The sequence below is a fragment of the Mesoplodon mirus genome, assembly GCF_964341445.2.
Source record: "Mesoplodon mirus genome assembly, chromosome: 9".
In the NCBI taxonomy this organism is placed as follows: Eukaryota; Metazoa; Chordata; class Mammalia; order Artiodactyla; family Ziphiidae; genus Mesoplodon; species Mesoplodon mirus.
The window spans coordinates 82969067-82984924 of NC_138985.1; the positions used below are offsets into that span (position 1 = coordinate 82969067).

Sequence of the window (15858 nt, forward strand, 5' to 3'; positions counted from 1 at the left end):
CTTACTTTCTCACAAATTCAAAGTTGCCGTTTTTCCAAAATAGCAGGAAAAAATTTAAGCCTTTAATGCTTTACAACATAATAATTGATATGAATGCTTATCATTCAGTATTAATTATGCTTCTAAAAATTACATTATACTTTTATATATAGTGTATAAATATAACTCAGTATTAGTTATACTTTAAAAAGATAAGAAACATATATTAATTATTCCTTGGTTTCTTCTTTCCTAGTTAATGAAGGAGTTCCCTCTCCTGAGCATGTTCAACATCCATGAAAACCTTTTAGAAGCCCTTCTGGAACTACAAGCATATGCTGATGTTCAGGCAGTCTTAGCAAAGTATGATGGTAAGTCCTTGGGTACTCTTATCTACTTGAGTATTCCTCTCTTCTTGATGTATTTCAATGATTAGATCAGAAGGATCATTTTTATAGCACAGCACTTTGATAACTATCTTCTTAGAGAATTTCCACCTGATTTCCATGGTCAGGAATCACTCAGAACCTCTGCAGGTAGCATGTACCTTGTTGGAACAGCACTGACTGTTTGAGCTCCTGCTGTGACCCCTCATCGGCTGACTGTGACCACTACCTGTTGGTTATGTTGATCCTTCAAAGCAATAGAACAGCTGGTAGCTCTTGCTACAAACCTTGTGACAGTTCAATAATATTTGAAGATAAGATCATGGCCCTTTCATCCCAGGTCTTCTCCTCATTAGCAGAATAACCCCCATTTCTTCATATGAGAGGCTTTGCGGTCCCTTTGCCATTCTGGTTACTCACCCATGAGCACAGAATAACATTTTGCCTCTTCTTAATAAACCAGAAAAATAAGCTGACATCTCCTAGATATTTGAAAAAATCTTCTGCTCATATTACCATTGTCTGTGAATTTACTATTTGATTAATTGTACAAAAATTTTCTACATAATTACCTGCCATGACTTAGCTTCTGGAATCTCTGCAGAATTTCATACTATTCTGCCATATTTCATTAACTCTTTCCCGAAAATAAATATATTTGCTTATAAAATGGATATTAGGGAGTGATTACTTATGATCATTGTTTACTTTATAAAATATTTTTTCTTAAGCAAGCATCTTTAGTGTATTTAAAGAATTATTCAGGGGGACTTCCCTGGTGGCTCAGTGGTTAAGAATCCACCTGCCAATGCAGGGGACACAGGTTTGAGCCCTGGTCCGGGAAGATCCCACATGCCGCGGAGTCACTAAGCCCGTGCGCCACAACTACTGAGCCTGTGCTCTAAAGACTGTGAGCCACAACTACTGAAGCCCGCGTGCCTAGAGCCCATGCTCCGCAACAAGAGAAGCCACGGCAGCGAGAAGTCTGCACACCGCAACAAAGAGTAGCCCCTGCTCGCCTCAACTAGAGAAAGCATGCGTGCAGCAATGAAGACCCAACACAGCCAAAAATAATAAATAAATACAATTAATTTATAAAAATAAAAAAAAATTATTCAGGTCAAAATATTCATCAAACATATAGGGCAAACTATACTATTTGAGTCTTATTTTTGACATACAGTTCTTCATAAGGAATCTCTGAAATAGGTTAGAGTTGTTACCCTCTGTAGTTGGAGGAACTGAGGCATCATGAGACTGTTTTTGTTTTGTTTTATTGTTAATTCTTGCTCACACTGATGGAAACTAAAAGCCGTCAGCCAGTGATGGCATCACTTGGCCTGTGCAAACATGAGCACCCTGTGTAACAAGATATATGCTACCTAGTATGGAACTGATTTTAGAAAGAGAGAAAAGTATTTGTGGTGCACTTTATAGTAAACAAAATAAAGACTGTTTGGCCTTCATGTCAGCTCACTTTTGTTCTCTGTTTATATGTGGAATCTCTGTTGGGATGACCTTGGGAGTCTAAGCCAGGAAACTACCTTAGAGGCAAAATGCTCATACATTACGGGCCTTTTAGGACCAGCAGAACCCAGCACATGGGTTCAAGTGGCCATGCACTTTTCCACATGCCACCCCATAGCCATCAGTGTCATAGCAAGGTTCCAGTGTTCTCATCCCCAGCGCCGACCTGCCCTCAGCCTGATACATCAAGGCTTAAGAAAAGATTTAACCAACAGAGCCTTTGGGATATCAGATCTACTAAGGCTCCTTTCATGAAGATCTTGGCTCATTACAGAAATCATCAACTTTGTGTTACGAGACTGAGTGTAAAATAAAGAAATGAACTCATTTGGAGCTTTCTGTTGTCTCTATCCCATTGCACAGCCTCTGTTCCACAACAACCCAAAGCTGATTTATTAGATTCTGATAACATATGTTCACATTATTCGTTACAAGAGCTTGTCCCACCCTCCACTAAAACTTGGCTCTCACTTTGCAAAATTCCTTTGTTGCAAATGGACAAACCCACCATACCAAGGCCCTTGTGTTGAGCTTTGTTTATGTTTGTACCTGGCAACAGAGATGATGTTCTTATTCGTTATTCATGGAAAAAGAGCCTCATTAGTGGCAGGACACATACTGTTGCTGAGATGCCTCGTTAGGGGTTTTAAGTTCAGCAGTTGTCAATAGACTGCAGATGACCTAACCCCAGCTGAATTCTGGAGGGTGTTTTGGTACAGACTTGGCTTAGGCCAGTGTCATTTACAGTAGAAATATAATGAAGTGGCTGCTGAAGTTACTGTTGCTTGAAGAGTGAGCTGCAACCACACAAGACTATTAAAAACATGCCTCTTCTTCCTCACCTCGTACCATAAAGTGGGCTCTTTCAAGTTCATCCCTGCTGCTTTTTCTGGAGACCCAAAGGACCTTGACCCAGTTCTTGTCCCATTTTCTGCCCCTGTGTTAGAAAGTGGGTGCTTCAGAGGGCTTGGAGTACAGACAGCAATGGGGGTGCCCTGTTCTTCACCCTGGTTCAGATGTCATCATCCTAATCCATGAGATGCTGGAGACAGTACTTTGAATCCCAGCCTCACCATCCCTCGCCATCGAGCCACACCCAAAGCAGCAGGATTATATGTTATCTTTGCAAATTGGAATGCTCTGGTTTGGTAGCTGTTTCTTGGATGTTTTATGGGTACAGCAATCCTTCTTTATTACATTTGCTAGGTAGCTGAATTTTTTAAGTAGTATGTTGGGAAGTGACACAACGGTAGTGCTGCTTTTCTGACCTTTGCAAAAAGGATTTAGAAATACGGTAAAACACGGGGGAGAAAACACAACATCTTCTGAGGAAAGGAGGGAGGCAACCTGTATTCCCTTTGCCTCATTCTTATTCTCCACTTTTTTATTTGCTTTGACTTTTAAAAGTGACATTTACAAAGTCCTTTTACAGTGAAGCCCTTTGGCAACCCTGGATTCTTAGTACGATTACCAGTTAACTGATCACACCTCCTTGTAAACTGCAGTCTAATTTTGATTTTTTTCCCTTGACATAACTTCTGATCTTATATTATTCTGGCCATTAGTCTGAAATGCTGTCTTGCCAGCCTCAGGAGTTTTCATGCTCTTCTAGTTTCAATTTGTTAAACAACATTAGGGGTGGGCAGTTTTTATCCAGGTGGTTGGTGTTGGTTTTGGAGTGTCCTTCACACAATAACTAAAAAAAACAGCAGCAGCAACAGCTAGCATTGAGTTCTTATGATGTGTCAGGGTCAGATGTGATTCTAAGCTCTATGTGGTTGGACTCATTTATTCTCACCACAAGCGTATGAGGTAGATAGGATTATTAGCCCCATTTTACAGCTGTGGTAATGGTACAGAGAAGAGTTAAGTCATTTGCTGAAGTGGAGAGCCTAAGATGTCAAGTAAAGCCATGGAGATGTTATGTTATGAGAGCAGAGATAAACTGAGAACAGTCTTGGTTCAATAAGATGTGAATTCTAGGAGGAAAGGAAAGCCAGGATAAAAGCTGAGGTGGTCTGACCCCTGGCCTGTGCTCTTAACCATCATCATACTTCCACTGGTCTCTGCTGTTGGCAGTATTCTGTATTGTTTTTATTAACACTGTTCTTGTTATTATCAGCTACAGTTTGTCGAGAACCTACCATGTGCCAAGCACATTGCACACATTACCTATAACTCTTACAGTGTCTTTGCAAGGAGGTAGTTATTCCATTTTAGCAGATGCAGAAACTGAGGCTTGTGAATTTAAGTAACTTTCAAGACCACATTCCTTGAAAACTGTAGAACTGAGATGCAAATTCAGGTTTAGCTGGCTTTAAAAGCCCATGTGTTTTTCATAAACGTAAGCTTTGCTGAAGTGACTTTCTCTCCCTCTCTCACTCCTCTTAACAAAGGCACGAATTAGGCGGGCTGGAGCCATGGTGCAGAATTTCAGTAATGCCAAATTGTCTTTTAAGATTCTTTTAAAATTATTCCTTAAGAACTGGGCATATCTATTTTTGCTTATCTTTCTGAAACCATCTTCAAAATATGGCTTTCCATCTTCAACGTGTACCTGATTTCTTTAGTCACAAAGGGGATTTGATGCATGGTGTTCATTTAATTTGAGGTTTATCTTTTTTTTTTCAGTCATACATTAGCTATAAAGACAGAAATGTTTTTTAAGCTCATTAAGTCATGAGAACCTTCTTTTCAAAGCCATTGAGAAAGTTGTTACAAGCTTTGGATTGCCTTTCAAAGAAGTTTATAGGCCACCTAGGTTGAAAGCTTAAGCCTCAAAGATTAGGGTGGGAATGGGGAAAAGAATTCATGCGTTTCTTATTCATTATCATTTGCCCATTTCAATTTTAGAAGAATCTCACAGAGCAAGTGAATAGGAATGTGAGTGCTAATTTTGTGAGCATTTCCTTTGGGAGTGTCTAGTTCTGTCTCTAGTTAGCGATCCCTGAGGATGCCAAAGGCAGTCCTGTTGGTGGGGAAGAGGACTAGCCCTGGTGCCAGCCTGCTGAGATCAAGTCCCAGCACTGCCTTTCACTGGCTGAGTGAACTTCAGCACATCACTTAACCTTCTAAGCTTCCATTTCTTTCTCTGGAAATGGCTTAGAAAGCCTAAGTAACTTGCCCAGGATCACACAGCTGGGAATTTGTTGTGAGGATTAAAGCAGTTAATCCATGGTAAATGTTTAGAACAGTGTGGGCCCTACAGTAAGAATTCAGTAACTATTAACCCTTATAAAGAGCTAAGGTGACCACTCCTGAACTTCACCTCTGTTCTCAATCCATTTTGTTCAAATGGAAAACCATACATAAAATGTCAGTTAAAATGAGAGCATAAAAGCCCAGTCTTTTGCCCTCCCCAAAAGTGTTATGGCCTGTTATTAAGATTAATTTTAGATCTCATAGGACATATATGTAGATATTTGATAAGAATGGAAATGCTTAGTTTTATCTATGAACAACTCTAACATTTGGAAAGCTGAAAAATAAAAAATGCCGAACATTTTCACTCCTGATCAAAAGACAAATTGTTTCAGCCTTGGGGCTATTTGTACCAATAGAAATACAAATCCAAGCTCTTTTCGATATTTACTCCATTAGGTCGTTTAGTGATTGCCCTAAATTTGGGGGCAGGAACTTCCCTGTGAGGGACAGCTGGTCTTTTTTATAGTCACGAATACTATATAAATGCAACAACTATATCAAGACCATTTTTACTGGTGCCATCTAGCCCATCCTAAATTAGCATTATTATCTACCATCTGGCAATGTGCAAAGGGTATACTTTCAAGAACAAGACATGTTTGTAACATTGGGGGAAATACTTTCATCTCAGTAGATTGAAAACAGAAATTCTAAAGAAAGCATGAGGGAATCACTCTATGTTGAGACTATTCAGAGAATAAGCTTTTTGCTAATCATTGGTTTGCAGAGTCAGCATGTAGTTATAAGTAAAAAATTTGTACACTTTGTTCATTGCCCAGGGCCTTATAACTAGTACAAGTTACTCAACTATCATCTCCATTCCTCTGAAATGGTCACTGGATACCCTGTCTTTTGGTTAGGCTGTTTTCCATTTATGTTTATGGAATAAGAGGGATTTGAGATGCCAGAAGGACCAGTGAATAAAATCTCTATTGACGGGACTTCCCTGGTGGCGCAGTGGTTAAGACTCCACGCTCCCAGTGCAGGAGGCCCGGGTTCGATCCCTGGTCCGGGAACTAGATCCCACATGCATGCCATAACTAAGCATTCACATGCCACAACTAAGGAGCCCTCGAGCTGCAACTAAGACCTGGCACAACCAAATAAAATAAATAAATATTTTTTAAAAAATCTGTATTGAAGCAGTCAGCGTCAGGCTGTCCAGACCTCCAAAATGGTGCTTTTCAGTCAAGTGTATGTATAGATGTGAGTTCTGATGCCATAGGCACAGGCAGCTTCTGAGACACATCCACTACAGAAGGAGGCTGCATTCAAGAAAGAAGAAGTGCTATCAGTCCCTAGTGACAGACTCGAAGCCTAGTCCAGCTCCCTTCCCTGGCCTGGCTCTTACGGAGAAGATCAAGGATACCCGGGCAAATGCTGAAGAGAATCCTTGCGTAAAAGATAGGCAGATAATCCCATTGCTGCTTCAAAGAAGAAAATAATTATCAGCACTGACACCATGGGCTACGGCTTCAGGCTAGTAAGCACGAGCGACTGAGAAGTGATGGCCCTGTATAGCTTTGCAGTGGGTGCCCTGCTGACTTGGAAACTAAGAGGTAGATCTGTCAAGAGGACTAGGCCTTTGAGGTTACAAAGTGCATCTATATACTATACATGCAATGAGCGGGAGTTCTGATAACAGATGCTATTTCAGTGAAGACTGTATGCGTGAAAACCTTCTACAGTCTCTGATGATGGAAGACATTTTATGAATGCATACATCTGTAACTCACAGAGTTGGCACATGAACAAACCCTCTAAATTTATGCTGGCTTTAGTAATCCTTACTGCCCAGTTATCATAATTTACCAAGGTAACATCCCTCCTTAGCTGGCCATCACCATCACATAAACTGCCATATTTGGCTCCAGAGCACCAGCCACAGAAGGCCCTCCTGACACAGACCTTTTGGGGTAATCCAATTCAAAAGTTGCAAATAAGATCTGTTGTTTGGCTTTGTAGCATGATAGTTGAATCCGTGTTGCCTGCCTCTCCCCTTTCTCCAGATTACCAAGATCATATAGTATTTCCCCATCCCAGGTGGCACATCGTTTTGAGGTTCTAGTATATCAGTCCTTTTTATTTCTTCAGTGAAGTTTTCACCTTTGGTTGAAAGGGGACCTTAGATTGGCTTTTTGAAGGTGGGACAAAAAGACTTAATACTGTCTGGAACCAAAAACAAAAAATCTAATGACAGAATTTTACATACCTATTGTTTTCATTGCATCATATCATGAACAGGAGTAAACTGAGAAATTTTATTGAAGACAGTCACATGGAGGACAGCGTCACATAATGGTACAGTAATAAGACATTACAGTCCACAAACAGGAAGGAGAGGTGGGCTGCATTTTCATTAGTTTGTTTTTCAATTTTGTTTGTTTGGTTAGTCAGTTCGTGGCTCCAAAAGCGTCTGTCAAGGCTACACAAACTTCAAGCATATCAATTCGCTGGGCAACCAAGAAAAGTGATGCTTGATACTATGTAATCTTAAATGGTTATAAAAGTAATTAGGTTAATTTTTTCAAATTAATTCAGCAAGGATCTATCAAACCTTTATGTTGAAGATACTAACTTTTAGGTGCTTCCACATTCAGAGATGAATATGATTTACTCTGTGTCGCCAAGAAGCTTTCAGTCTATTGAAGAAAGATGGTAAAAACAAAAAACAACCCATGGTGAGTGGAGGTGGGATGAATCCGTGCTCAGTGAATCAGTTTGAAACGTGCTGTGGGAAGTACAGAGAAAGAAACTCTTTGAGAGCAAGCCCTGTGTCCTCTTCTTCTTGGACACTTAGGTACTACAGTAGGTGTTCAGAGCATCGATGGTGAACAAACAACTTGTTAGATGGAGATGCACTATGACATAGTGTCCTTACTTGTGAGGTGCTTTGGGACTTACTTATCTGCTAGTTGCTACCCTTGAAAACATTCTTTTAGAAGTATAGATGTAAAATTGACCCTCAGTTGACTAATCTCATGCACAGGGAAAGTAATGATCCTTTTAAAATTACGTCTTGATTGTTATTATTATTGCAGATGAACAAAAGGAAACTAGGCAAAAAGATTATCACCGGAAAAATTCTGTCCTATCTAAAGTTTTGCCCCATGGGTTTTCTGAGACACATCAAATTGACAGTTTTACTCATAATTACATAAATTTGTCCTAAGATTATTTCATCGAATTTCAGATTTGATCTTATGAGCCATTTATGACTTTTGAAAACTTAACAGTCATCCTCCCTGAGATGACTTTTTTTTTTTTCAGCAGCATCATTCTCGTAAAGGGTCCTTGGGAGCCAGAAGATGTGTGGTTTGCCTTCCTTGTTTCTGGACAAAAATTCTACTTTTCTTCAACCTTGTTTCAGCTTTTACTCTTGCTTTCTTCCTGCCCCACTTTTTCATTCCACTGCCTTTTCAAATAGACATCTAGATTTAGAGCACAGTCCAATGTCATGCCTTCTGCCAGAATGCTGTAAGCAAAGATAAAGGAAGTATACGTGTTGAGAAATAACAAGTTTATGACTCCCTCTTAAAGCACCCATCAACACTGATCACTTTTGGCTCCCAGAAGCTAAATTAGAAGTAAATGTTTGCATGTTGAAGGAAGGTAATATCAAGTGATTTGATATGTTAGTACATTAACTTAAGATTTTATTCAGCAAACACTGACCACCAACTATGTTTCAAACATTGTTTTGTGTTGTGGGTACAAAGTGATGAAGAAACACAGCTTTTACCCCTAAAGCACACCACGTAAGTAGGAGAGGGAAATAAGAGAATGGACAATCGCTGTAAAGTGTGAAGACTGATAGAGTTTAACCCAAGATGGAAGGGACACCTCATCCAGGGTAATGAGGGAAGCCACCCCCGTGGAGGTGGGATCTGTGCTGAGCCAGACAGCGCAGGTGCTGGAGGCAAAGAGAATATGTCCAGAGGTTCAGGGCAGGATTGACACAGCTTGTGAGGAGAACTCTGTTTCCCACAGAGCAGAGGGAAGACAGAGGCTGTAGCAAAGGGCTGAACTTGCACTGGGTGAGTTAAGCAGGGGCCAGGCCTCAAAAGAGCTTTGGGTCTAGTTTGGATTTTGTTCTGGAGACCATGGAGAGACTTGGAGGCAATGTCAGCAGAGGAGGGGCTTCAGCCTGCCCCCAGAGTGAAGGGAATGGCACAGTGGGTTCACACTCTGCCCTTTTTTGACTTGAGGTGGTTGAGAAATGAACGCTGAGAAAGCCCTAAGATGTGAAGGAGTGGAATGCCACTGGAGAGGACTGGGGAGGTGATTTCAGACTCTGCGAAGAAACAGAATTCTATCCTTCAGGGAAACACATGCAGGGTTTTCCAACCAATAAGTATAAAAGAGTTTTTAGAATTTGGCTTTTCTTCTTTTCTTTTAAATTTATTTATTTATTTTTGCTGTGTTGGGTCTTTGTTTCTGTGCGAGGGCTTTCTCTAGTTGTGGCAAGTGGGGGCCACTCTTTATCGTGGTGCGTGGGCCTTTCACTATCGCGGCCTCTCTTGTTGCGGAGCACAGGCTCCAGACGCGCAGGCTCAGTAGCTGTGGCTCACGGGCCAAGTCGCTCCGCGGCATGTGGGACCTTCCCAGACCAGGGCTCGAACCCGTGTCCCCTGCATTAGCAGGCAGATTCTCAACCACTGCGCCACCAGGGAAGCCCTGGCTTGCCCTGGCTTTTCTTCTTTATACAACAAATGGGAATCCCAGTGCAGAAACTTTTTTTACTTCCTGGGTGATCAAAACTTTCTATTTTAAACTGTAACTACTTCGTTTCATTTGCTCTCTGGGGATCTCTTTCTTAACTGTGTAGACCCAGTATAACCCTTAGATAATCTGTCTTTTGGGGGCATGTAACTAAGACGTTATCAAGAGCCTGCCAGGATTCATGTAGCCCACCAACACCCACCTACTTCTGCTGAGTCATAAAAACGACATGAGGAAGGAAAAAAAGTGGAATGTGGGGAACAGGTGGAAGGTCCACCTAGTCTTTAGAGGTTGTGAATTTGGAGCAGGCGATGGGAAGGCCTGCACCTGTCAATCTACGAGTCTCATTTGCTAAAAGCAAAGCATCTGACAAAGTCTTGTCTTATACTTTAATTACAACCAAAGTAGACAAAGCCTGAGAGTAGTTAATACCTTGGATTTAATTCTTACCAAAAAGGAAACACCTTAAAGGAGAGCATGTTATCCTATAGCTTATAATAGCAACAACAAGAAGTCACACCTTTTTTTTTAATTCAAAGGAAAGATAAATATAAACCCATAAATGGAGATTCAATAAATACTTTGTGTGGACACTATGTGGCATAGGAGATACAGAGATTTTTAAAGTGGAAATTGGTTGAAGAAGGATGAGAGATTCTAAAAGATGGGACTATAGTTATTCCCACTGGGAAAAAAATGTAAAATTAAACACAAATGATTAAAGTTTATGAAAATATCAGAATGACAGATAGCTAAATAGGTATATACAAGTGAGGTAGAAATCTGTCAGCAGGTGTTCTGGGTGGCTAAAGTTCAGAGGAGGCAAAAGTCTCAAGACTAATTGTGAAGCCATTTTCCAAGGAAAATGATAAAGTATAAGAGAATGATGATAAGGAAAATAAAAGCAAGTACCACATTGGCAGTATGGGATGGTGACAAAGACATGCTATTGCAAGACCATCTCTGTCACTAATTAGTTAGGCAGCTCTTAAGCATATCATTTAGCTTCCCTGGGCCTGTAGTTTTTATCTGTAAAATGAAAGATTTTTGAGGGCTGACCTTCACAGTCGTGTGCTGTTGTCCAATTCTTTGATTTATCTTGTAGTACTACTATCTGGATAAGAAAGTAATGTGTTAATAAGTTAATAAAAATATACAACTATTCACTCCTATTTTCTATTTCCCCTCAATACTTTTGATTCTTTTTTTTTTAAAGAATTTCAACAAATAAATCAATCCCAGAAAAATTCTATAGGAGAGAAATATGTGGTTTATGAACACTTAGGAAAGAGCTGATTGAAGATCTAGCATGGATTTACTGAGGAAGTTGTGTGACATAAAAAACAGATGAGGGCTTCCCTGGTGGCGCAAGTGGTTGAGAGTCCGCCTGCCGATGCAGGGGACACGGGTTCGTGCCCCAGTCTGGGAGGATCCCACATGCCGCAGAGCGGCTACGCCCGTGAGCCATGGCCGCTGAGCCTGCGCGTCCGGAGCCTGTGCGCCGCAACGGGAGAGGCCACAACAGTGAGAAGCCCGCATACCGCAAAAAAAAAAAAAAAAAAAAAAAAAAAAAAAAACAGATGAGATAGTACATGTGAAAATATTTGTAGTCTATACAATAATATTTAAATGTTTCTTATTAAGGCCATTTTTCTTTATATTTCTGAATTAGAGAAATGCTATGGAAGCATTTGTATCTTTATCTAAATAAAACATTTGATAATTTTTTTAACATCTTTATTGGAGTATAATTGCTTTACAATGGTGTGTTAGTTTCTGCTTTATAACAAAGTGAATTTTGATAATTTTTTTTTTTTTTTTTTTGCGGTATGCGGGCCTCTCACTGTTGTGGCCTCTCCCGTTGCGGAGCACAGGCTCCGGACGCACAGGCTCAGCGGCCATGGCTCACGGGCCCAACCGCTCCGCGGCATGTGGGATCTTCCCGGACCGGGGCACGAACCTGTGTCCCCTGCATCGGCAGGCGGACTGTCAACCACTGCGCCACCAGGGAAGCCCCTGATAATGTTTTTAATGCTGTCTTTTTAGGTAACGTGGAGCAATGTGGTCATGATACCTATTACACCATTAATAAATGAATGGTATAATTTAATGGTATAATGTAATACCTATCATAACTGTTAATAAATGGTTGCACATAGATCATTGCAGACTGTTGCAAATTTAGGGTGATCTCTAGAATACCATTTTTGGATTCTCTCCTTGGTATTGCCATGGTCAGTATGTTTTTAAATCAGACCTTGTCAACAGCATAGCACAGTTAAAAAGCGTGTGTTCTGGGGGAAGCTCATATTTGTTCTAAGTGTGTGGTGGTGGCATATTTCTTAACTGTTCTATGCCTCACTTTCCCCATCTATAAAACAGGGCTAGCAGTAGGTCCTATCTCATAGGGTTGCTCTGAGGATTAATGTGTGTAAGTGATTAACACCAGGGCCTGGCACTTAATAAGCCCTTGATAAATGTTAGCAGTAATTTTGATGATGATAATAATCATATGGGGAGGAAGGTGTACTTACGAGGTATATGGAACAAAGCTGTGAGTGGTAGGTTGAGTTACAACAATGACTGGTAGCCTGGACTAATATGCTGAAACCATTAATATTTAATGGTTTCGATTTTATTTTTTTATAAATGTATTTATTTTATTTTTGACTGCATTGGGTCTTTGTTGCTGCACGTGGCGCGGGCTTTCTGTAGTTGCAGCGTGCGGTGGCTTCTTTTGTTGTGGAGCATGGACTCTAGGCACACGGGCTTCAGTAGTCGTGGCACGTGGGCTCAGTAGTTGTGGCTTGCAGGCTCTAGAGCTCAGGCTCAGTAGTTGTGGTGCACAGGCTTAGTTGTTCCACAGCATGTGGGACCTTCCTGGACCAGGGATCGTGTCCCCTGCATTGGGAGGTGGATTCTTAACCACTGTGCCCCAAGGGAAGTCCTAGATTTTATTTTAAGATTTAAAATTTAATGGAGTCAAATGTGAAATCCTGCTCATAGGTTCAAAAATTCTCATGGCTGAAGTAAAAGAGAAAAGACCTGGCTTTGGCTGAAATTGGTTTGAATAGAATCAGAGGGGTTTGTTGACCACACAACCATAGGAACAAACCGCTCCAGGTGCTCAGCTTCAGGGCCAGCCCAGCTAGTACTCAGAGAATGCTCGTGGCCAGGGCTACTCAGACTGCACGTTTCCCCTGACCTCTGTACTGTCGGGTTTCAGGGATTCAGATGAATATTTCCACTTCTAATTCTCATATTTTGAAATCACCCATGGCTCCGTAACAAAAATAAGTGAGAAGTTCTGAAGACTGTGTCAGTTGAGGGGCTGGAAGTATTTATTCTGGAAAAGATTAGGTTTAGAGGAGATAATTTAACCATCTTAGTATTTGAAAGGCCAACCTGAAACACAATCGGATTCTGTTTATTAAACTAGGAAGTAATTTTTAGATAAGGATGCATAGAGAGAATGGAGGGGCCAGAATGACGAAAGGCAAGTAAGAGAAGGCAGCTTCAGGTGACACAGTATTGTAGGTTTGGCTTTTTTTTTTTTTTCATCTTTTTTATTGTGGTATAAATTACATATTGTAACATGCACAAATCTTAAATGTAGAGCTGGATGACTTTTCACCTATGTATATACCTCTGTGATCACTGCCCAGAATCATAGAACTTTCCATCATCTCAGAAAATTGCCCCTCTAACCCAGAAGTCACCCTTTTTCTGACCTCTCTCATCATATAATAGCTTTGCAAACTTCATACAACCACTTTGGAGCACTGTCTACCAGTTTAAACATTCATCTACCTTCTGACTCAATTCCATTTCCAGTTACATATCCAAGAAAAAATGAGGGTTTTTTTTTAACCAAAAAGTACACAAGAATAGTCACAACAGCTTTCTTCATAGTAGTCCAAAACTGGCAACAATCCAAATAGCCATTAGCAAGAGAATAAACATATTGTATATCCACACAATGAAATACTACTCGGCAATAAAAAGGAACAAAGTACTGATACATGCTACAACATGGATGAACCTCAGAAGCATCATTTGGAGAGAGAGAAGCCAGACACAAAAGTACACGTGCTATGATTCCAGTTGTATGAAATTCAAGATTGTAGATTTTAAGGAAAGACTTTCACAGCAATTTGATTTTGTACGCCTAAGATGCTTGGAGAAAGTCCTTCTTTCATAAAAGGATCTGTATGAAACACAAGATGGAAAGAAATGGAAGGAAAATTAACGCCAACAGTTCAGCTTTGCCGAAGTGAGAAACATTTATTCAGCATTCCTTGTTTCTACAATGAGTGTGTGATGTCTCATTTACTTTCATTTCCTCCTTGGATTCTAATTCTTAAGGGGACTTTCTGGCAATAATGGTAGCTACACACCACTTTCAAAAGACAGAAAAGCACTGCACAAAGTCTGCTCATACAAAATTGGACTTAGAATGATTTTGAGTTTCTTCCTCAAAATAAAATTTCTGAATTACAAGCAATATTGGAAAACAGCTTATTTGTTGTTATTTCCTGCTTAAAACCTCTGATACTACCATTTTCATCAGTACGGTTAGTCACCCTGTTCCCCTTACCATTCTACCCATTTCCCTGGTGGCGACAGCATAAAATCAAAGTAGGCAGACAAGTCTATGGAGGTAGAGAACAGATTAGTGGTCACTGGGGACAGGTATTGGTGGGGAGGGTACAAATAAAGGGGTAGCGTGAGAAAGTTCCTTTGGAAAAGTTGTGTATTTTGATGGTAGTTACATGAGTCTAGCCTTGGGATAAAATTGCATAGAACCACACACACAGGAATGCATGTAAAAAATGTTGAAAACTGAATAAGGTCTGTAATTAATAGTACTGTACCAACATCAATTTCTTAGGTTTTTTATGTTATAATGCAGTTATGTGAGTTGTCACCATTTGAGGGAAGCTGAAGGAAGCTTCACAGAACTCTGTGTACTATATTCACAACTTCCTATGACCCCATAATTATTTCAAAATAATAAGTTTCATAATTATAATAGGCAACAACAACCAAGTCTCAGTCTTTTTTTTTTTCCCCTAAAGAAATGAAAAAGGCTCATGGGGCAAGCAGTCCATAATAATAAGCTTTCTCCTAAAGGTAATGTATATGGTTTTTTCTTAAAAATGAGCCAAAACATGCAGGTCCTGCCTCTGATTTAGATATTAGGCATTTATTAGATTCAAACACAGTTAACAATTGCACACCACAGAAGGAGTACACTAACTTTCATGAAGGTATATAAATAATTTTCTACATCTGCAGGCTAACAGCACTTCGTGTAAGTTCTGCCTTCGTCTGTTTATGCTGTCTGTGTCTGGCTCCACCAGTGTATCATATTTGCCCATGAACTTGCTGCAGACAATTTGTAGAAAGAATTCTTCCACTTAGCATCATTGTTATCTTTTAAAAATTCACTTATTATGTGTACATTGCAGGAAGCTTTGGAAATGCAGGTAAACATAGAAAAAAATTGTCTATAATCCCAGCACCCAGAAATAAAAACTGTTGTTATTTGGTATATATAGTTCCAGCCTTTTTATCTCTGTGCATAAAAATGCTTTTTAAAAAATATGTGAAATCATAATTTTTGTAAACTTGTTTTACTTATTGATGTGTACACAACAATGCAACATTTCCCCAGGTCATTAAATACTTTCCACCACATGATTTTTTTTTCCCCCTTTTTTTGCGGTACGCTGGCCTCTCCCTGTTGTGGCCTCTCCCATTGCGGAGCACAGGCTCCGGACGCGCAGGCTCAGCGGCCATGGCTCACAGGCCTAGCCGCTCCGTGGCATGTGGGATCTTCCCGGACCGGGGCACGAACCCGTGTCCCCTGCATCAGCAGGCGGACTCCCAACCACTGCGCCACCAGGGAAGCCCTCCACCACATGGTTTAACGACTGCATCAAACTGCACCCTGTGGATGTGCAGCACCTTAGCCATTCTCCTATGATTGACATTTGGGCCGTTTCCAGTTTTCTACCATTAGAAACAATGTCGTGAT

The 15858-nt window shown here is 40.4% G+C and overlaps 1 protein-coding gene across 5 annotated transcripts in view; it reads left to right on the forward strand.

Annotated features, from left to right (window-relative positions):
• The window catches only part of ST7 (suppression of tumorigenicity 7), a 263462-nt gene that overhangs the window by 207398 nt on the left and 40206 nt on the right, over positions 1-15858 (forward strand). For all 5 annotated transcript variants that reach the window (XM_082631961.1, XM_082631963.1, XM_082631960.1 and 2 more), the window contains one exon: positions 236-350. In XM_082631961.1, the coding sequence (XP_082488087.1) occupies positions 236-350 (115 nt within the window). The remainder of the gene's footprint in view (positions 1-235; positions 351-15858) is intronic.